This window comes from Gorilla gorilla, chromosome 13, assembly GCF_029281585.2.
Source record: "Gorilla gorilla gorilla isolate KB3781 chromosome 13, NHGRI_mGorGor1-v2.1_pri, whole genome shotgun sequence".
NCBI lineage: Eukaryota > Metazoa > Chordata > Mammalia > Primates > Hominidae > Gorilla > Gorilla gorilla.
Genome location: NC_073237.2, coordinates 28,502,954 through 28,526,371, shown reverse-complemented (window position 1 = coordinate 28,526,371; position 23,418 = coordinate 28,502,954). Strand labels below are relative to the sequence as shown.

The window sequence follows — 23,418 nt, the reverse complement described above, 5'->3', positions numbered from 1 at the left end:
GAAAAAGATAAAGGAGGATGGGATCCCTGGGGATGAAGGGGAGAGAGGCCTGCAGGTTAGAGCAGCAGAAAGGCTTCAGGGAGGAGGTAGGTAGGACTGGGTTGCCAGGGGTGAGGGAAGATCAGGGTTGGGTTTGTTAGAGGATAGAGAGGAGTTTAAATTCCATTTGTTCATATCACTCCACTAGTCGCCTTTTAATGGTTCCTTGTTGCTCTCAGGATAAAGTCCCAAAAGTCCAATTTGCTTGGTATGGCCTTTGCCACCCTGCATGGTCTTGCCTTTGCTACCCATCCTACTTCAAACCTCACCATTTCTCTATGAAAATTCCACAATCCCAGCAAACTGAACTGCCCTCACTTCCTGGAAACTGATATTCACACTGTTTATCTCCTCTAAGCTTTTGAAATCTTTTCTGTCTGCGTCTACCTAGTCTACTCCACCCTACCCCAAATCTTTCCTTCATATCCTATTCATATTTCGGGTCTAAGCTTGGCCTTCATATTCTTCTACAAAGGATTAAGTCCCCTTTCTGGAGGCAGGATAGGGTGATATCCCCTCTAGACTATAAACTCTGTTACGGTAAGGATCATGTCTGTCTTGTTCATTGTTGATTCCCCTCTACCTAGCACAATACCTGGAATATATTAAATTCTAAGAAAATGAGTTCAATATAAATTCTGAATGCCCTAAGTTGTTCTTGGAAATTATCATCTGAATGTGTTTGAAGGATGGGAAGGGGTGAAGCTGGGATGGGGAGACTTGTGGGGAATTATAACAAGGAAATGTAACTGTGTAAGTATGGTTTTCCAGGTACATGTTTGTATCTGCTTTGGCAGTAGGGCTATGAATGATTCAAATTTGAACCACAAGTATCCATGCCTTAAGAGATGGGTTTTGGAGACTAAGAGATAAAAATATTGATGTGTAAATATTCGTGCAGTAATTATTTATCGTACCCATCTGTATTAGGTACTGTTCTAGGTATTGGTGATATAGCAAGAAACAAAACAAACAAAAATCCCTGCTCTCATGGAGCTTATTTTTTAGTTGGAGGTAAAGTGGCAATAAATAAGTTTGTAAAATATATAGTATATTAGATGGTGATAGATGCCAAGAAGAAAACTAAATCAGAGAAGTAGACTAAGAAGTTCAGGGAATCACAAGATTATCATTTAAATAGGATGGACAGGGAAGGTGTTACAGAGGTGGCACATGAGCAAAGACCTGAAGGAAATGAAAGAGCTATGCAATATCTGGGGGTGGGGTGTGGGGTGAAGGGGTGGGGATAGGGGAGGCATTCCAGACAGACGGCATAGCAGGTATAAAGTCCCTGAGATGGGAGCCTGCTACACATGTTCTGGATCAGCAAGGAAGGGAGTGGGGAATGTGGCAGGAGATAAGGTCAAAGAGATACCTTCCCCTACCCTATAGAGTTAATCAGATAACCCATGGCATATTAAATTGGTCATTATGGAGCTCCATAAATCATAATTTGTAATTAAAATGCTTGAATGTCAGGCACCATAAACCATGACCAGCTCAAAACATCACTGGTAATGCCCCAATAGCAAAGCGTCCTTCCTGAAAATTGTGAGAGTGCCAACTGGCTGCATGTATACATGTACAGGAGGAGCTTTGCAGCGTTGCCAAACATTGCCTGGCAGCTAAACTTCTTAGTAGAAAACCGAATTAGAATCTTCTGTGAACTCCAGTTAAAAGCTAATTTTAGTTTATGACTAACAAATTTTAGTACCTCTTTATAACTCAGTTGGTTACCATAAAAAAAAATCAAAGTCTGGAATTTTACATCATTCTCCTGTAAAAGCCAAAGAAAAGACTTTTATTTTGGATCATTTTGTGGTCTTTCAAGAGGCTCCTATGGTGCAATACTTTTAGAAATATTGATCTAGATTAGGGGTGACTACGGTAGGAGTGAGTGGGCAGGGTTGGGCATAAGGCCAGAAGAGAGTCTTGGATGATTCAGAGATTTTGAGCCTGGTGATGGGGCCTGGTATCCACAGATGAAAAGATAGGAGGTGAACAGAATGTAGGGGAAGTTGATGTGTTTCTGTATGTCCAAAGTAAGATAGCTTCACTCCTGTGACCTCAGTGTCATTCTTACACATATATTCCTTAAGCCCTAGATATGATCTTTTACTCCCTTACCTCTTAAATATCTCTCAAATTAAACTACTTTTTTTCATATACACTGCCACCTCCCTAGCCCAGCTTACAATCATCTCTCACCATAGAGTGCTGTAAAAGCCTAGTGACTAGTCTTCCCTCATTCACTCGTGCCCTTTCCAGTCCATTCTCTACACTGCATGAAAAGTGATCTTTTCAAACTGTCAATCTGATTGTGCCATCCCCCACTCAGAACACTTCAGTGACTTCCCATTGCTCTTAGGATAGGGACCAGATTTTTAGACAATCCCTCCAGAGACCTGAATGGGCCTGAGACCTACCTGGGTCTCTATACCTTAATTTGTACCACTCTTCTCCATTATTGCTGTACCTTAGTTCTATGTGCTGCCCCCTTTCTGGAATGCTCTTCACACCCTCCCTCACACATGTACTCACTCCTAAGATTTCAGCCCCCACATCAATCCCCACAACCTGCCCCCAATGCCCCCTGCCCTGTTATGGAAGGTAGGATAAGTTTCCTCTGTTATATAGTCTCATTGCTCTGTGTTCCTTTCTTCCATAGCGTGCATCATGGTTTGTAATTATTCACTTATTTGTGTAATTATTTGATTATTGTATGTCTCCCCCATTAGACTGTGAGCTCCTTGGGAGCAGGGCCTGTGGATGTTTTTGCTTATATCTGTATTCTCAGCCCCTAAAACAGTGGCCATGATGACGTCAGAAGCTCTTGATGAATGTTGAATGAGTGATCAACTGTGGTTGGGGAAGTAGCACAGGGTTCTATGGAAGCATGTGGTAGGGGGTCTTCATTCTGATTCTGGGGGAATTAGGGAAGACTTCTGGGGGGACCACCAGTATTTAAGGTTTGGATAGAAGAAGAAGAGTCCAAAATGGAGAATAAGAAGGAGTAATCAGAGAAGTAAGAAGACAACAAGGAAAAATAATATCCCAGAAGCCAAAGGAAGAATGTGTTTCAGCGAAACTGTACGGTCAGCCAAGTTGCATGTTGCTAAGGTGTCAATGAAGATAAACACTAAGATATAACTATTAGATTTAATAACTTGGAAGTTATTGGGGACCTTGGAAAGGACAATTTCAGAGTGAAAAGCTAAACTGAATTGAGCTAAGAAGGCAGTAAGAACTATGTAGGCAAAGATTGTTTTTTTAAGATGACAGACTTGAATATATTAAATGCTGAGGGGAAGGATCCTGAACGGAGAGAGAAGTTGAAGATAAAGGAGAAAGATTAAATAATGACTAGAGCCAAGTCTCTGAGGAGATGATGTTGTGGACAGGAGGAGGCACACTTTGTAACAGGACAGGAGAAGGGATGGATGCAGTTGATGATAATTTTGAGGTTTAGCGGCAGAAAGCTGAGAAAGTTTTTTCTTCTTTTCCCCTAGTTGTGTTAATGGAATTCCTTCTGGAAGTGATAACTAGAAAACAATTTTTGCCAATGGCAGTTCCATTTTGTTATGATTATAGTCATGCTATTTTCAGAGTTATGGTCTGAGGTTTGTCATGCACAATTATCAGATTACAAAACAGCTGTGAGCATTTGAGGCCAGAACTTGTTTTCCTCCCCTGTGTACTAGGGGGCCTAGCACATTGTTAGCACTCAGTACATGCCAGGTACTCAAATAATAATGGCAGAGGGCTCATGTGCTCGTTGCTGGGCTTTGCAGCCTGCAAGTTGATGCTAAGGAGTAATGTTGACTCTCAGGCTCCAGCTGTGAGCAAGCCACATGAAATTGTTTTCTGCCAGTTAGGAATTTGTATCAAGTGTTCAATCTTTGCAGTCACTCAGCACTGACAGAGTTGTATGCAAGAAGCAAGCAAAGGACACAGCTGTCGTAACTTTAGTTTCACTGGTTTGAGTCTCACAACGCTTTGTCCTACTCATGGAGTCACTGGATTCTGGTTTGTATGGTGGATTTATGTCCTCCATTTATCTCACCTCCTAGATTGAGAACCCTGGGTGTGAGAACCAACTCAATCTTGGTTCCTCTTTAGCCGTCATCCAAGGACCTGGCACATAGTAGATGCTTAATAAATGCTGAATGAATGAATAATGACTGAATGAGTTAGTTGATGAGTGAATAAATGAGTGATGGGAAGGCATGTACTGCACTACTCTGAACACTAACTTTTCTTTCTTGGCCTGCAGAAGAAGCAATTCATGCCTCCTTTATCCTAGTTAAAGCAGCCTAATCCTATTAATTATGTAGGGACCCTACCCCTAATGTTAAGCTTATATTTCTACTTTTATTCTTACGTCACATCCATTTGCTCATTTACTTATTTTCTCAATGTGTCATGTATTCAGCCTCAAATCTTATTTGGGAACAAACTGGAGTGTATATGGACAAAATAATCTGCTGCTCCTTGGAGAGTCATCTGCTTCTGTGCCTCTGTGTCTTTGTTAATTATTTTGTTCCCTCTGCATGGAATGCCCAAGTCTTGTCTACTCTTTCTGCCCTTTACAGACCTGGCAAACTCTAAGACACATTACTTTAGTTAAGCTCTTTAAGTTACAAAGAACAGAGGCTCACTCAAGTTACCTCAGATAAAAGAGGATGAGAGAAGGGAGAAGGTATATATGTGGGGAGTTACAGATGGTTATTATAAGTACATAGATAACCTAGAATGGAAATTGGAAAACAATTAATTCTGAAACAGGTATAGGGACCAACTACTTTCTCCATATCTCTCACAGCCTCTCTATTTCTCTTAACAACTATGTTTCATTCTTATTCTTATTTCCCAACTGGCCAGATTTCCATGGTCTCCGCTCCCTCATAATTTTAGTCTGTTTCCAGCTTATTATAGCTGTTCTGACCTCTCTACCTCACAAACATTTCCATGAATATTTCCATCCAACTACTTGTTCTCCCTGTAGTCCTAGTTCAAATTCTTAAGGAGGGAATCTGATTGACCCTAGCTCATCTGTTCATGCTAGGCAATGTCAGCAAGGGACAAGATCCTATGGCTCTTTAAGCAACCAAAGCTAGAAGGAGGTATTCTCTTTGCTCAGCTCCTCCAGTGGAAGATATAACTTGCTTTACTCTAAAGTAACTTCCATATTGTTTCTGGTAAATCTCTTTCTCATGAATTGTGCGGGAAGGGGCCTCAGGGGCCTCAGATTTCTTCTAGTCCAATGCTTTCATTCAGGGCTGATATTTACATTACAAAAGGTCCTGTCCTTTACAAAAGCCTTTACTATAGGGTTTTAAAAATAGCACATTTCTGCAATGAATTTTAAAATACAGCACACAGGCCAGGCATGATGGCTCATGGCTGTAATCCTAGCACTTTGGGAGGCTGAGGCAGGAGGATCACTTGAGCCTAGGAGTTTGAGACCAGCCTGGACAACACAGCAAGACCCCATCTCTACACAAATACACACACACACACACACACACACACACACACACACACACACACCACAAATTAGCCAGGTTGCATGCACCTGTAGTCCCAGCTACTCAGGAGGCTGAGGTGGGAGGATCCCTTGAGCCCAAGAGTTCAAGACTCCAGTGAGCTATGATTGTTACCACTGCACTCCAGCATGGGCAACAGAGTGAGAACCTATCTCTAAAATAAATAAATAAATAAAATGCAGTATACTTTATATATAACCTTAAAGACCTTGATTTAGGGGATTTATATTCTGGCCATGGTGCAGAAATCTACACTGGACTTTCCCTCACACTGTAAACAGCAGTAAGCCTGGACACAATATATGACACTAATGTTTTTCAGTATTGGACAATAGACAACATAGGACAGTGATTCCTGAGGGAAGGAAAACACTCAACGTGAGTCACACATTTACCCTTGCTCTCTGCCTAAGGACAATTTCTTGATCATGGCTCAGAGAGGTAGATCCAAAGGAGAGCATGATAGTACCAGGGAGTAACACAGATGTTGGAATTAGCAGGCAATGTCTTTAAAGCAGCTGTTATAAACATATTTATGGACATAAAGGAAATATTGTTTTAATGGATGCACGGATGGAGAATCTAAGCAGAAAAATGGAAACAGTAGAAAAATACAATATCAGAAATAAAAAATTCGTTGGATAGGCCTAACAGCTGAATGTGAAGATGGATCCATGGAAATTATTTAATCTGAAGAACAGAGAGGAAGAAGGTTTTTTTTTTTTGTTTTTTGTTTTTTGTTTTGAGATGGAGTCTTGCTCTGTCTGCCAGGCTGGAATGCAGTGGCGTGATCTCGGCTCACTGCAAGCTCCTCCTTCCAGGTTCACGCCATTCTCCTGCCTCAGCCTCCTGAGTAGCTGGGACTAAGGCGCCCGCCACCACGCCTGGCTAATTTTTTTTTTTTTTTTTTTTTTTTTGTATTTTTAGTAGAGACGGGGTTTCACCATGTTAGCCAGGATGGTCTCGATCTCCTGACCTCCTGATCCACCAGTCTCGGCCTCCCGAAGTGCTGGGATTACAGGCGTGAGCCACCACGCCCGGCCAAGAAGGTTTTGTTTTGTTTTGTTTTGTTTTTCTTGTAAAAAGAGAGCCTGGCTGGGCATGGTGGCTCATACCTATAATCCCAGCACTTTGGGAGGCCGAGACGGAGGATCACTTGAGCCCAGAAGTTTGAGACCAACCTGGGCAACATAAAAAAACCTCGTCTCTACAAAAAATTTAAAAATTAGCCAGGCGTGGTGGTATGCCCCTGTGGTCCCTCTATGTGGGAGGCTGAAGTGGAAGGATAGCTTGAACCCAGGAGATCAAGGCTGCAGTGAGCTGTGGCTGTGCCACTGCAAAGCAGTCTGGGTGACAGAGTGAGACCCTGTCTCAAAAAAAAAAAAGAGAAAAGAAAAAGAAAAAACAGGTGCTCTGTTACTGAGGCTCCACTAAAAAATAATAATAATAAAAGAGAGGGCCTTTGTGAGCTATGGAATATATTATATATGTATTTGGAACATGGGTGTAGTTGGAATGCCAGAGGGAAAAAGAGGAAGAAAAAATATTTGAAGAAATAATGGTCAAAAGTTTTCTAAACTTGGTGGAAACATATAGGACTATCAGAAACTCAGTGAGCCCCAAGCAGGATAAATACAAATAAAACCACATCTAGGTCTTTCATAGTCAAACTACTGAAAACCAAAGATAAAACTAAAACCTTGGAAGTAGCCAAAGAAAAATGACAAATTGCATACAGGGAAACAATTATATGAATTGTGGTTGACTTCTCACCATAAACAATGTAGGCCAGAAGACAATGGAATGGCTTTTTTTTTTTTTTTTTTTTCTGAGACAAGGTCCCACTCTGTCACCCAGGCTGGAGTGCAATGGCATGCTCACAGCTCACTGGAGACTTGACCTCCTGGGCTCAAGTGATCCTCCTGCCTCAGCCTGCCAAGTAGCTGGGACCACAGGCATGCACCACTAAGCCCAGCTAATTTTTTTTTTTAATATATAGAGACAGGGTCTCACTATGTTGCCTAGGCTGGTCTTGAATTCTTGGGATCAAGTGATCCTCCTGCCTCAGCCTCCCAAAGTGCTGGGACTACAGCACTTTTTTTCTTTCTATTAATTTTCTTTTTGTTGTTGTTTTTGGTTGTTTGAGACAGAGTCTTACTCTGTCGACCAGGCTGGAGTGTAATGGTGTGATCTCAGCTCTCTGCAACCTGTGTCTCCCAGGTTCAAGCAATTCTCCTGTCTCAGCCTCCTGAGTAGCTGGGATTGCAGATGCTCACCACCATGGTGGCTAATTTTTTTTGTATTTTCAGTAGAGACAGCGTTTCACCATGTTGGCCAGGTTGATGGCAAACTCCTGACCTCAAGTGATCCTACTGTCTCGGCCTCCCAAAGTGCTGAGATTACAGGCGTGAGCCACTGCGCCCAGCCCTTCTATTAATTTTCTTAAAAGACAGATGACTGTTTAAAGCAAAAAACAAAACAAAACCATTATTGTCAAGTAGGGCTTACACTGTATACAGAAATAAAATATGTGACAACAATAGGGGAAAGGATGAAGTAGTGGTGGTAAATAGAATTAGCATGTTATGAGATTATTACATTGTTAAGTGTGAAGTGATACAATATTCATTTTTAGTAGACTATGATAAGTTCAGGATGCATATTGTAACCCTTAGAGCAACCACACATGCACAAAATACAAAAAGGCACATATGAAAAGCCAATAGAGAAAGCAAAATGGAGTACTAAAAAATTTCAGTTAATACAAAAGAAGGCAGAAGATGAACAGAGAAACAAAAGCAGATGAGAAAAACTAGAAAACAAAGAGCAACATGGTAAAGACCTCCAATTAAGAGGCAGAGTTTATCAGGCTAGGAAAAAGAAAAAAACAACTATATGTTGCCTGTTACAAGAAATATATTTTAAATGTAAAAACATAGAATGTTTGAAAATAAAAGAATGGAAAAATAAACTAAGCAAATGGAAAGCATAAGAAATCTGTATGAGTATCATTAGCAGACAAAGTAGTCTTCAAGACAGGAAGTATTCCCAGAGATAAATGGGGACATTTTAAAATGACAAAGGGTCAATTCAAGAGGGATACATAAAATCACAAAGTGTATGCCTCAAGATATAAGAATCAAAAGAACTTCAAGATGTAAGCATCAAAAAATGACAGAGCTAAAGGGAGAAGTAGAAATATTCATAATGATAATTTGATATTTTAACATTATTCTCTCAGTAGATCTGAACAGTGCTGTTAACCAACTTGACCTAATTAACATTTATAGAACACTATACCCAAGAACAGTAGAATGAAAACTACGCCCAAGAACTGCAGAATTTTCACAAGGATGAGCCATATACTGGGACATAAAATAAGTTCAAATGCATTTCAAAAGGTTAATATCTTACAGTTTAACTTAATTCAAATTCAACATCCATCCTTGCCAAAAAAGAATCTCAGCATATTAAGAGTAGTTTGAACAAAACAGAAGTAAATAATATCTTTAAAATCTCTGGGTATTTAGAAATTAAAGAATACTTCTGAATAACCTATAGGTCAAGAAAATCATAAGGAAATTAGAAAATATTTTTAATTGTAATGAAAATAAAACATAAAAATTGTGAGGTGCTGCTAGAATTGTGCTTAATAGAAAGGTATAGTTTTAAATGCTATATTAGAAAAGAAAGGCTAAGTGTGGTGGCTCATGCCTGTAATCCCAGCACTTTGGGAGGCTGAGGTGGATGGATCACTTGAGCCCAAGAGTTCGAGACCAGACTAGGCAACATAGTGACACCCCTTCTGTACCAAAAAAAAAAAAAAAAAAAAAAAAAATTAGCTGGGTGTGGTGGCATTTGACTGTAGTCCCAGCTACTTGAGAGGCTGAGGTGGGAGGGTCGCTTAAGCCCATGAAGTAAAGGCTGCAGTGAGCCATGATTGTGCCACTGCACTCTGGCCTGGGCAACAGAGTGAGACCCTGTCTCTCCTGGTCCCCAACCACCACCACAAAAAAAAAAAAAAAAGAAAAGAAAAGGAAAGTTTAAGATCATCCGGGCACAGTGGCTCAAGCCTGTAATCCCAGCACTTTGGGAGGCCGAGGTGGGCGGATCATGAGGTCAGGAGTTCAAGATCAGCCTGGCCAACTTAGTGAAACGCTGTCTCTACTAAAAAATACAAAAAATTAGCCAGGTGTGGTGGTGGGCACCTATAACCCCAGCTAGTCAGGAGGTTGAGGAAGGAGAATTGCTTGAATCCAGGAGGCGGAGGTTGGAGTGAGCTAAGATCAAGCCATTGCACTCCAGCCTGGGCTACAGTGTGAGACTCCATTAAAAAAAAAAATCAAAGTATTTCTTCATATTAACAGGATAAAGAAGAAAAAATCCTATAATGATGACATCTCAATAAATTCAGAAACAAAAACATTGACAAGATTAAACATCCATCCACAAAAGATTGTTATAATGATCAAATAAGATAATGTACTCCAAAATGTCTAGTAAACTGAAAGATGCTGTATAAATGGAAGTATTTTTATTGTCATCCTTCTGCTGTGACACCCTGAGATGCACAGGCTCCTTTCTAATAAGATTTCTTGGGATCTGGAAAACATACTATTCAATTATTCATTCTAAGCCCTCAGAATGGAACTCAATTGCCTTGCATGGCAGACTGCATGGAATAATAAAAATAATGACAGCCAAAATGTCTACATTGCCACTAGTACTTGAGGGCTTACTTTATGCTGGGCTCTGTGTTAGTGCTCTTCATACATTATTGTATTTTATACTCACAGCAGTTCTATGAGGAGGGCACTAATATTTTTCTCCCCCTTACAGATGCAGAAATGAAGTTTAGGGACTAAACGCCTTGCTCAACGTCTTACATATAATTCGTGGCAGAGCCAGGTATCCAGCAAAGGCTTACTCTAGAGCTCCAGCTTTTAAATCCTATACTTTCTGGCCTTCTGCAGCCTTATCTGGGAAGGGTCCTATATAATTGGCTTCTGCCCTCCTGTGTTTCCAGGGAGGAATGGGGCTGGTCTTGTATTCTCTTTTCCAGCATTCTGAGCACTGTGCTAAACACTGCATTCATAGGAAAGAAAAATTTATCATGTTGATTTTTACATTCTTAATTAGCATTTGAAATTATAAAAGTAATGCATATTCACATTTAATACATTAGGCTGGGTGCAGTGGTTCACGCCTCTAATCCCAGCATTTTGGGAGGCTGAGGCAGAAGGATCACTTGAGGCCAGAAGTTTGAGACCAGCCTGGGCAACATAGTGAGACACTGCCACTACGAAAGATTTAAAAATTAACTAGGCCTGTTGGTACATGCCTGTATTCCTAGCTACTTGGGAGGGTGAAGCAGGAGGATCCCTTGAGCCCAGGAGGTCACAGCTGCAGTGAGCCGTGATTGTGTTGCTGCACTCTAGCCTGGCGATGGAGTAAGACCCTGACTAAAAAAAAAAAAAATTATGACAATGAGTATATAACAGTATTAGTCCCCTTCCCCACAATTCTGTAGTCACACTGCATGGACAAAAACCACTGTCAACAGATTCTATATATTCTTCCAGAAATTTTGTATGTATATGCAAATACACATATACACATATTCTTAAAGTAAACAGATGGGGCATCTATTCCTGTAACTTGCTTTTTTATTTGACAATATGCCTTGGAGAGCTTTCCATAGCAATACATAAAAGTTTACTTCATTCTTTCTACTTTATTTTTTCAATAATATACTATTTTTTAATTGACAAAATTGTATATTTATCATGTAAAACATATTTTGAAATATGTATACATTGTGGAATGGCTAAATCAAGCTAATTATTATTATTATTATCATTATTTTGAGACAGAGTCTTGCTCTGTCACCCAGGCTGCAGTGCAGTGGCACGATGTCGGCTCACTGCAACCTCCGCCTCCTAGGTTCAAGCAATTATCCTGCCTCAGCCTCCCGAGTGGCTGGGATTACAGGTACTTGCCACCAGCCTGGCTAATTTTTGTATTTTTAGTAGAGACGGGGTTTCGCCCTGTTGGCCAGGCTGATTTCAAACTCCTGACTTCAGGTGATCCACCCGCCTTGGCCTCCCAAAGTGCCGGGATTACAGGTGTGAGCCACCATGCCCAGCCAATCAAGCTAATTAACATATGCATTACCTAGCATATTTATAATTTTTTGGGGTGAGAACACTTAAAGCCTATTAGCAATCTTCAAGAATACAATATATTGGTTGGTTGGTTGGTTGGTTGGTTGGTGCGTGGGTGGGTTGGTTGGTTGGTTTGAGACAGGGTTTAGCTCTGGTGCCCAGGCAGGAGTGCAGTGTGTGATCACAGCTCACTGCAGCCTTGACCTTCTGGGCTCAAGTGATCCTCCCACCTCAGCCTCCCAAGTAGCTGAGACTATTGGTACACCCCACTACACCTGGCTAATTTTTAAAAATTTTTGTAGGGACAGGGTATCTTGCTATGTCACCCAGGTTGGTCTCGAACTCCTGGACTCAAGCATTCCTCCTGCCTAGGTCTCCCAAAGTACTGGGACTACAGGCATAAACCACCACACCCGGTCCAATACATTGTTATTTACTATAGTGACTATGTTGTACGATAGTTATTCTTTAAAAAATATGCATAACATCCCATTGAATTGCTATAATTATTTTGTTATTTATTTACCTAGACTCCTATTGGTGAATATTTGTGTTTTTCCATTTCAAAAAATTACAAATAAAGCTGAAGCAAGCAATTTTGTATATACATCTTATTCAGGTGTGACTATTTCTTTTTTTTTCTTTTCTTTTTTCTTTTTTTTTTTTCTTTTTTTGAGACAGGGATTTGCTCTGTCGCCCAGGCTGGAATGCAGTGGCTCAGTCTCAGCTTACTGCAGACTCTACCTCCCGGGCTCAAGCGATCCTCCCACCTCACCCTTCTGAGTAGCTGGGACTACAGGCATGCACCACCACGCCTGGCTAATTTTGTTTATTTTTTTGTAGAGATGAAGTCTCACTATGTTGCCCAGGCTGGTCTTGAACCCCTAGACTCAAGTGCTCCTCCTGCCTTGGCCTCCCAAAATGCTGGGAGTACAGGCATGAGCCACTGCACCCAGCCTGAGGTGTGAATATTTCTTTTTTTTTTTTTCCTTTTTTTTTTTTTTGAGACAGAGTCTCCCTCTGCCACCCAGGCTGGAGTACAGTGGCGCAATCTCGGCTCACTGCAACCTCCGCCTCCCGGGTTCAAGTGATTCTCCTGCCTCAGCCTCCTGAGTAGCTGGGATTACGAGCATGTGCCACCATGTCCGGCTAATTTTTGTATTTTTAGTAGAGACAGGGTTTCACCATGTTGGTCAGGCTGGTCTCGAACTTCTGACCTTGTGATCCGCCCGCCTCGGCCTCCCAAAGTGTTGGGATTACAGGTGTGAGCCACCGTGTCCGGCAAGGTGTGAATATTTCTATCAGAAAACTCAAGAAAGTGGAGTCATTGAGTTGAGGGGTATATGCATTTTAAACTTTGGTACACATTGCAAACTTTGGTACAAAAAGTTTGCATCAGTTGGCACTACCACAACAATGTATGTGTGCCTGTTACCCTGCATAGACCACTGTTCAAAGTTTTAATATTTTCTTCAACTATAAACACTTATTGAGTGCCTTCTGTGTGCTTTAGACACTGCACTAGGCTCAGAGATTTAAAATGTATTCAGTGTAGCTGGAGGAAGATTTGTTGGTGAATTGCTGCTGTTCCTTTGGGACTAAGAGCTTTTAACCTTTTAGAAACGGAAACTGCAAGCTGGTGAGGTATTTAGTTTCAATTTAGCTTAATGGAAACCTGTTAGTGAGTTTTAAAATAAGGACCAAGACAACTGAGATGGTAAACGAAGTCTCCTGGGCCCCAGGAAGGAGGATGCAGCATCTGTGGGTTTGCATGCTTTGAAGAGCCCCTCTTTCCAGGAACAATCATGTTTCAGCATTGAACTCTTGAGCAGAGATGTGAGCTGCAGAAATCTAGTCATCCCTAAGGCAGGTGCTTCCTAGAAGGCAAAGGGCCACACAGATCCCGTGTGACTGACAGCAGAGCAGGGTCTATAAGTGGGAAGGTAATGCTGTCAGGCATCATTTATTGGGCACACACTCTGGCCAGTTGCACATAAAGTGCACCACACTATGCACCTTATGTGTGTTGTTGACTCATTTAATCCTCATAACAAGCCTATGATTGTCTGAGGGTGCCATTATAATGCCAATTTTTAAAATGAGGATACTGAGGTTCAAAGAAGACAATTAACTTGCCTGGGGTCATAAAACTATTAGCAGGTAGCAGAGTGGGGACTCAAACCCAGCTATGGTTGACTTCAAAGCCCACACTTGGGTTCCATGGCTCCATCTGATCACATACTCATTTTTAAAATATTATATATTTATGATAGAGAACAGCTTAAGAATTTTTTATCTCCTTATTTGTCACTAAAATACGCTCAGGGACAAATAGATCGCTTACATTGTTCAGTGGGGTCATGAACCAAAACAGGTCTAAATGCAGGTAAATGACCAGTAAGTGGTAATAATAATTATCTCTTACATTAACAGAATTTTTGTTTTCAATGTATCCTTCCATTGACCATGTCATTTGATCTGAACAATTCTCAGTGTCCTTGTCTTTAAAAGGGGAACAGTTTTACCCACTTTGCAGGAAGGCTATGAAGATTGGGAATAATGACCGTACAATGCCCAGCAAGGTGCCTAGCTATTAGTGAGTGCTCACTAGATGGCAGTTAGGGATGGTGATGGTAATCAACTGGTCTCTGCCTCTCTCCCCTCCCCTAACCCCGCTGCAGATAGTACTAGGTTGATAGACTTCAAACATCTGCCCTTGGTGTGTCACTGCTGTACATGAGAATGCCTCTTTCCAACCACCTCATTCTCTCTCAGCTCCTCTCCACGGCTTTCCAGACTTCTTTGGGACTTCCTCTCTGCCCTTTGGCTTCCTCAAGTGTTCCAGGACAGACCGAGTGGGGCTGCACTGGAAGCTGCTTATGGAAAAAGACAGTCCTTAGGGCTGGGCCAAGTTAGGAGGGGTGTTAACTTAAAGATCATCCAAAAGTGTGCTAAGCCAAGGAGGTGATCCAGAGCTGTGCTAGAAGAACAAGGGGGTTAAAGGCCCAGAGAGGTGGCATCTTGAATGAGGTAAGGGGACCCATGCAGAGGCTAGCCTGACAGAAGGGTGGCCAGACATCATGGTTGGTAGTATTGAGGGAAGGGAGAAGGATGCTCGGCATAGAGCAGTGAAGTTAGATGGTCCATGGAAGAAATCCTGTGAACCTAAGGAAAGAGAGGAGGCATTTTATTTGGGCAGCTCCCTTCTAAATCAGCCACTATCACCTGTGTGAGGCTTGGGGCATATCTAACCACTGGGCACACAGGCTCAGTCCCTCTGCTTACATGGCTCTTTCCTACATAAGCTTAGGGAGAATTGTACATGACTGAATGTGGCTGTAGGAGGGGAAAAGTAGGAGATGAGGTAGATGCCATGTTCAGGGGCTTGGGCTTCATCTCATGGCGGAGGGTGGGCTCTTGGAGGCTTTATTATTTTATTTTGAGACAGGGTCTCGCTATGTTGCCCAGATTGGAGTGTAGTGGCACAATCATAGCGCACTGCAGCCTTGAATTCCTGAGGTCAAGCAATCCTCTTACCTCAGCCTCCCAAGTGGCTGGGACTACAGGCACACACCACCACACCCAACTAATTTAAAAAAATTTTTATGTGGAGACGGGGTGTGGCTTCGTTGCCCAGGCTGGTCTTGAAGTCTTGGAGGCTTTAAATCAAGAGAATGACACAATCATATTTATGTTTTAGGAAGATCATTTGTAGATAGTGATTAAGAGTTTGGGTTCAAATCCTGGTCAACTTTGGGTCAGTTGCTTGATGTCTCTATACCTCAGTTTTCTCATTTGTAAAGTAGGAATAATGATAGTTCATATTCCATATGGTGGTTGTGAAGATTAAATGAAATAATGTGCATAAATAGCTTAGTAAATGACCGGCCCAGAGTAAGTTCTCAGTAGCAGTAATTATAATGATATAATCATTAGAGTAGAGAGAAACTGGAGTCAGGGAGATCAAATGTGGTTAGGCAAAAGATAGTAAGGGCCTGAAATAAGGAGAGGATTATTAAGAAAGATATTAAAGAAATAGAATTGTTAGGCTTTGAAACATAATGCTAGTGAGAGGGTGAAGAAAGGGCAAATATCTTTAATGGTTCCCAGTTTCCAGCCTGGGTGACTAAATGGATAGTGGTGCACTTGAGTGAGAGGGGGAATCCTGGAGGAAGTGGCAGTTTAGGGTGAAAAAAGAACATAATGAGGTCAGTTTTAAAGATAATTGAGTTTGAGTACTCTGTCATCAATTCGAATATGAGGTTCTGGGAAGTCTAAGCTGCAGAAATAGATCTGGGGAGACCAAGACCCTGTCTCTCTCTCTTTTTTTTTTTTTTTTTTTTTTTAGTCTCAGCTCACTGTGACCTCTGCCTCCCGGGTTCAAGTGATTCTCCTGCCTCAGCCGCCTGAATAGCTGACGTTACAGGTGTGCACCACCATACCTGGCTAATTTTTGTATTTTTAGTAGAGATAGGGTTTCACTATGTTGCCCAGGCTGGTCTCGAACTCCTAGCCTCAAGTGATCCGCCTTTCTCAGCCTCCCCAAGTGCTGGGATTACAGGCGTGAGCCACAGTGCCTGGCCACGAGACCCTGTCTCAGGGAAAACAAATAATAATAAGTAGATTTGAGCTTTATCATAAGGTGGAAGATGAAAGATGAAGCTACAGGTGGGGATAAGAGCATTCAAGGGGAGGGTGTACAATAGGAAGACCAGAGGGTCAAGCATATATCCCTGGAGAGGTCAAGGATATTGAGGAGCCATTGGAGAGATCAGTGACATGGAAAAGAAGGTAGAGAAGTTTCAAGAAGGAGGGAGGGAGCCCTCAGCAATGTCAAGTCCTATAAGAGAACTGAGAAGTGACCACTAGGCAGCTGAGTTGTGATTGGTGACTTTTATAACAGCAGTGACCTCCATCCAAATGCTAGCCTCTGTGCTAGTGATCCAAAGACAAATAAGACTCAGTTCCTGCTCTCACAGTGCTCACACTGAAGTCCACAACAAGAATGGAAAAATGCTCTGCTGTGAAAGAGTTCAGGCTGAGACATCTGTTATCCCATTGATCTGCAGGGCTAAATTGTCTGCCACGGTGGGCTGGGAGGGTTTCCTCTCCCTGCTTCACTCTTTCATAGGCATCTTCCCTTGGCCAAATAGAATGGCCTATCCAAGAGAAGAGGACCTTCTTTGGTCAATAGCATAAGAACGCCAAGCTGCCTCCTATGTGTACTGCAGTGTGATGCTTCTTTTCATAATACTATTCCCTTCTGTAGACCAGACCCAGAGACTAACAGAGTGTCTATTTACGTTTGATCATTCAGTACTTGTGATGGAAGGTGGAGGGTAGCCTTGCTTAAAGTGAGGAAAGGAAGAGTAGAGGGAGGTAGGAGAAAGGTGGGAAAGGAAAAGTTAGATAAAGGACTAGCAGAGGCTAGTTGGGTAGGGTTTTGTTAGGCAGAGATAGTGGAAGCAGGGAGAGGGAAGGGGAAGATGGCATTCCTGGCAGAGGAGTGGTAACAGCAAAGGTGGAGAGGTGGGAAAACACAGGCCAGGCCCAGGGACTCGCTGGACTGCACCTCGGAGTCCTAGCACATGAGTGGTAGAACAGGTTGGAATGGAGGCTTGGGGCCAGATGATAGAGTTTTGAGGGCTAGGGGAGGAGTTTGAGCTTTCTTCTGTAGCTTGATAGCTTCTAGGAGGAACCATCAAAAGCCTTTCAGGAATTCAGGCTTGTCTCTCTCAGGCTTCTCGTTCTGCAAGACCAAGGGCCCAAAGTGGCAGCCTGACATTCTATCTCCTTTGCCATGGTTGGGAAGTTAGGGCTGTAGCTGATTTCATTGGCCTGTTTTGCATTTATTATAGTGTGGCTTTTATAGTGTGTTAATTGAAATATTTCCAACTGCCAAAAACAATTACACTCAAATTGCCTTGTCAGTTCTTTTATTGCCAGATAAATGTTTTACAGACATATTTACAGGGGGCAGCGGTAACTGGATCTCGTTTTCTATTTAAGGCTTGTGGTTTGGGTTGGGATTGGCCCTCCTGTGCTCTATTGTGAGCCTGAAAGTTGTTACACGTTGTGACGCTTCCATCCCATTACCTTATGGATCAGAGGCTCTCCAAAGGAAAGTAGCTCTCTGGCTCGTGTGGCTTAGCCTCAGAGAAGGGTTCCCATCGTTGGAAACCTTGGCAACCTGACAGCTATTTGAATCCTGCTGCCTGCTCTATCAGCAACAATCCCAGCCCAAGATGAGACATGCTTTTCTCTTCCCTGGAATTCCTTTCCTCCCTTCCACCCTCCAACCCTCTCCCAAAGACCCTATCATGCAAGAGCTGCAAGAGCTATAAGTGCCCATCTAGTCTAACTTCCTCTCTTTGCATTTGGGAAACTGACTCCCCTCTCTTTGCATTTGGGAAACTGAGGCTGCCCCAAGATCACACAAGTGGTCAGTGACAGAGCTGGAAGCAGGGGTTCCTTTCCAATGTGCCATGCTGCCACCACCGTGTGCCCTTCGGCTCTTCTGCTGCATTGAACCCTCCTGCAGTGCACTAGGCCTGCTCCTTCCAGGAGCCCCTCCCTCACGTCTCCAGTCCCCTCATATGCTTGATCATCTGAAACACCTATTTGTTCTGTATATATGCTGTGGGATTTTTGTTGGTTTGTTTGGTGGAACTTTTTTTTTTTTTTTTTTTTGAGATGGAGTCTCGCTGTGTCACCCAGGCTGGAGTCCAGTGTGCGATCTTGGCTCACTGCAACCCCTGCCTCCTGGGTTCAAGCGATTTTCTTGCCTCAGCTGCTTGAATAGCTGAGATTACAGGTGTGTGCCACCACACCCGGCTAATTTTTGTATTTTTAGTAGAGACAGGGTTTCGCCATGTTGACCAGGCTGGTCTCCAACTTGTGACCTCAGGTGAGCTGCCCACCTCAGCCTGGGATTACAGGCATGAGCCACCGCACCTGGCCAACTTTGTACATGATGTTTTCTTCTGAAAAACATTTTCTCCACCTAGACAATGCATACTTGTCCTTTGACATCCAGTTAAGAAATCGTCACCTCTGACCAGGTGCAGTGGCTCATGTCTATAATCCCAGCACATTGGGAGGCTGAGGCGGGTGGATCACCTGAGGTCAGGAGTTTGAGACCAGCCTGGCCAACATGGTAAAACCCTGTCTCTACTAAAAAAATACAAAAAATAGGCTGGGTGCAGTGGCTCACGCCTGTAATCCCAGCTTCTTGGGAGGCTGAGGCAGGAGAATTGCTTGAACCTGGGAGGTGGAGGTTGCAGTGAGCTGAGATGGTGCCACTGCACTCCAGCCTAGGCAACAGAGTAAGACTATCTCAAAAATAAATAAATAGGCTGGGCATGGTGGCTTACGGCTGTAATCCCAGCACTTTGGGAAGCCAAGGCAGGCGGATCAACTGAGGTCAGGAGTTCAATACCAGCCTGGCCAACCTAGTGAAACCTCGTCTCTACTAAAAATACAAAAATTAGCCGGGCATGGTGGCAGACGCCTGTAATCGGGAGGCTACTCGGGAGGCTGAGGCAGGAGAATCGCTTGAAACCAGAAGGCAGAGGTTGCAGTGACCCGAGATTGTGCCACTGCTCCAGCCTGGGCGAAAGAGTGAAACTCTGTCTCAAAATAGTAATAATAATACTGTTTTTTAAATCTCTTTATTGCCTGGTACAGAGATGAACACTTAGAATATGCTTTAAAAATATTTGTTGAACCAGTTGCAAATAAATTCCCAGTGCTAAGTTACTTGGTCGTGCTCTTCATGGGTCAGTCCCACTGATGCTAAAACTGGGTTGCCTCAGATATAGGACCTGTCTGGCTGGGCGCAAAAGAATATGTTGCCTCTGAGACTGTTTCTGAAACTTGGGAAGGCTCAACCTCCTTTTGTGTCCGGAATTGGTGGGTTCTTGGTCTCACTGACTTCAAGAACGAAGCCGCGGACCCTCGCGGTGAGTGTTATAGCTCTTAAGGTGGCGCGTCTGGAGTCTGTCCCTTCTGCCGTTCAGATGTGTTTGGAGTTTCTTCCTTCTGGTGGGTTCGTGGTCTCGCTGGCTGAGGAGTGAAGCTGCAGACCTTCGCGGTGAGTGTTACAGCTCTTAAGGTAGCGCGTCTGGAGTTGTTCGTTCTTCCTGGTGGGCTTGTGGTCTTGCTGGGCTCAGGAGTGAAGCTGCAGATCTTCACAGTGAGTGTTACAGCTCATAAAAGCAGCGTGGACCCAAAGAGTGAGCAGTAGCAAGAGTTATTGCAAAGAGCAAAAGAACAAACCTTCCACAGCGTGGAAGGAGACTCAAGCGGGTTGCCAATGCTAGCTTGGGCAGCCTGCTTTTATTCTCTTATCTGGCCCCACCCACATCCTGCTGATTGGTAGAGCCGAGTGGCCTGTTTTGTCAGGGCGCTGATTGGTGCGTTTACAATCCCTGAGCAAGATACAAAGGTTCTCCACCTCCCCATCAGATTAGTTAGATACTGAGTTTCCACACACAGGTTCTCCAAGGCCCCACCAGAGCAGCTAGATACAGAGTGTCGATTGGTGCATTCACAAACCTTGAGCTAAACACAGGGTGCGGATTGGTGTATTTACAATCCCTGAGCTAGATATAAAGACTCTCCACGTCCTCACCAGAGCAGCTAGATACAGAGTGTCGATTGGTGCACTCACAAACCTTGAGCTAAACACAGGGTGCTGATTGGTGTGTTTACAAACCTTGAGCTAGATACAGAGTGCTGATTGGTGTATTTACAATCCTTGAGCTAGACATAAAGACTCTCCACGTCCTCACCAGAGCAGCTGGATACAGAGTGTCGATTGGTGCACTCACAAACCTTGAGCTAAACACAGGGTGCAGACTGGTGTATTTACAATCCCTGAGCTACACATATAAAGACTCTCCACGTCCCCACCAGACTTAGGAGCCCAGCTGGCTTCACCTAGTGGATCCTGCACCGGGGCTGCAGGTGGAGCTGCCTGCCAGTCCCGCGCCCTGCGCTCGCATTCCTCAGCCCTTGGGTGGTCGATGGGACTGGGCGCCGTGGAGCAGGGGATGGTGCTCGTCGGGGAGGCTCGGGCCGCACAGGAGCCCATGAAGTGGGTGGGAGGCTCAGGCATGGCGGGCTGCAGGTCCCGAGCCCTGCCCCGTGGGAAGGCAGCTAAGGCCCGGCGAGAAATCGAGCGCAGTGCCGGTGGGCCAGCACTGCTGGGGGACTCAGTACACCCTCCGCAGCCCCTGGCCCGGGTGCTAAGTCCCCCATTGCCCGGGGCCAGCAGGGCGGCTGGCTGCTCCGAGTGCGGGGCCCACCAAGCCCACGCCCACCCGGAACTCCAGCTGGCCCGCAAGCACCGCACGCAGCCCCGGTTCCCGCTGGTGCCTCTCCCTCCACGCCTCTCCTTCCACACCTCCCTGCAAGCTGAGGGAGAAGGCTCCGGCCTTGGCCAGCCCAGAAAGGGGCTCCCACAGTGCAGTGGGGGGCTGAAGGGCTCCTCAAATGCCACAAAGTGGGAGCCCAGGCAGGGGAGGTGCCGAGAGCAAGCGAGGGCTCTGAGGACTGCCAGCACGCTATCACCTCTCACTTTGACTGTGAGATCCCTGGGCAGGAGCCTCCCTGAAATACTGTTTATGATATTTCCGTGTCAATTTGCTTATGACTTACCTTCTGTTTTCTGTTCTTCATTTAGAGCATCAGCATAGGCAGAGGAACCAGGAAGAGAGTAAGTGCTGAGACTACCATGGTCTCTCAGCAAGATGCTAATAGTGTTTTTTTGTTGAAAATATTATTTATATGTTTTTAGAAAATGCAAATGAACTAAAAGAAGAATGTTAAAATCACCCTTAAACCTACCACCCTATAATAACTTTAGTTAACATGTGATGTTACATCCTCTCAGATATTTTTATGCATATATAAAATTACATGTATTTATTATTTTCCTTTGGAGGAATAAGAGAGATATATTTATTTTTAAGTGGAACCAAACTATATATGTTATTTTATAACATGTTTTTCACATAAAATATTTAGAGTGCCTTCCATTGCTAATAAATATATTTTTATAGCATCATTTGAAATTACTACATAATATTTTACCATATGTTCCTTAAGACTGTACCATAATTTGTTCAACCATGCCTCATTGGTGGACATTTAAATGCTTCCTTTTTTGGCTGGGTGTGGTGGCTCACGCCTGTAATCCTAGCACTTTGGGAGGCCGAGGCAGGCGGATCACGTGAGGTCAGAAGTTCGAGACCAGCCTGGCCAACGTGGCAAAACCCCATCTCTACTAAAATACAAAGATTTGCTAGGCATGGTGGTGCATGCCTGTAGTCCCAACTATTTGGGAGGCCGAGGCAAGAGAATTGCTTGAACCCAGAAGGTGGAGGTTATAGTGAGCCAAGATCGTGCCACTGCACTCCAGCTTGGGTGACAGAGAAAGACTCCATCTCAAATAAATAAATACAAATAAATAAAAATAAATGTTTCCTTTTTCACTGTTATTATCAATCCTCTAACAAACATCAGTACACCTAAATCTTTGGGCATATTCCTTAATATAAATTCCTACATGTACAAATTTGGGTAAAAGAGTATAAACAGTTATTAGGCTTTGATAAATATTTTCCAATTGATTTTTAGAAAGGTTATACTAATTTGTGAGTGCTCATTTCCCCACAGCCTCATGAATGCTGGATATTAGTTTTGGTTGTTTTATAGTTTGCCAATTTTATAGTGAAAAAATGCATTGTTTTGTTTTGTATAATTTTGATTGTTAGTGAGAGTGAACATTTAAAAAAATATATCATGGGCCACTTTGGCAAGATGTTTAAGTATCTACCAGGGAAAGGCAAACCTTCTAGTCCTTGATTTTTTTGCTCCAAGGACCTAATGGGACTGTGAGGCTTAAAATAACTAAGTACAGAGAGGATTGAATAACCTTAAGGTGGTAGTTGGGAAGATAAAATATAAATTAGAGTTGAAGTAACAGCTTATCATCCTTTCTTGATGGCTAAACCACTTTGCATAAAGCCCTGTCTTTGGCTGTTAGTCCTAAACATTAGCTTCTGGGCTTTACAGAACCCAGTAGGGAGGAACCAGTTCTTCTGGTCCCACTACTGGGGCCAGAGGCCTACCACAACATTCCAAGTTCCAGCTAAGCCTGACCCTCAGGGCAGAGGTGGCCAGGATCTTCCAGGCAATGAGAACTCTGGCCTGAGCAGTTCTTTTGGAGTCTTTCATGAGTGGTATGTTATACATTTTGTATTCTACATACAAGGGGCAGAGCTTGGCTTCTGGGAGTGTTTGTGAATGAAGGGGCTTCCTGTGTGCTTGTCCAAGCAGAACAGACACTCCCAAGCCTCATGTGAGGTTTTTGTCTAGGATGAAGATTCAGGGACTGAAGTGGGAGAAGGCACAGATGAATGGGCCCAATCCAAAGCCACAGTTAGACCCCCTGACCAGCTGGAGTTGACCGATACGGTGAGTGAGTAGCCTCTTGTTCTTGCTCCTTGTACCTCTTCCAGTTTCGGAGATGTGTTCTTCCATAGTACATGATTAGGAGCTTGCCCAGAACCTGGGTGTGAGATGTCTGCTGATACTCTGAGGGATCCTCCTAAGCCTCAGATAGGGTTGGGGGGTCTTCATGTATGACCCTCTTGATATTTCTC

General features: G+C 43.5%; 1 protein-coding gene across 11 annotated transcripts in view; it reads left to right on the top strand.

Annotated features, from left to right (window-relative positions):
- The window catches only part of DNAI1 (dynein axonemal intermediate chain 1), a 61,823-nt gene that overhangs the window by 3,095 nt on the left and 35,310 nt on the right, over positions 1–23,418 (top strand). For 10 of the 11 annotated variants that reach the window (XR_010130413.1, XM_004047950.5, XM_055351651.2 and 7 more), the window contains exons 2-3: positions 21,435–21,467; positions 23,132–23,230. Coding sequence is in view for 10 of the 11 variants with exons in the window: in XM_004047950.5 (XP_004047998.5) it covers positions 21,435–21,467; positions 23,132–23,230 (132 nt within the window). In the remaining variant the exon portion in view is untranslated. The remainder of the gene's footprint in view (positions 1–21,434; positions 21,468–23,131; positions 23,231–23,418) is intronic. The other variant, XM_063696951.1, reaches the window with a different exon arrangement.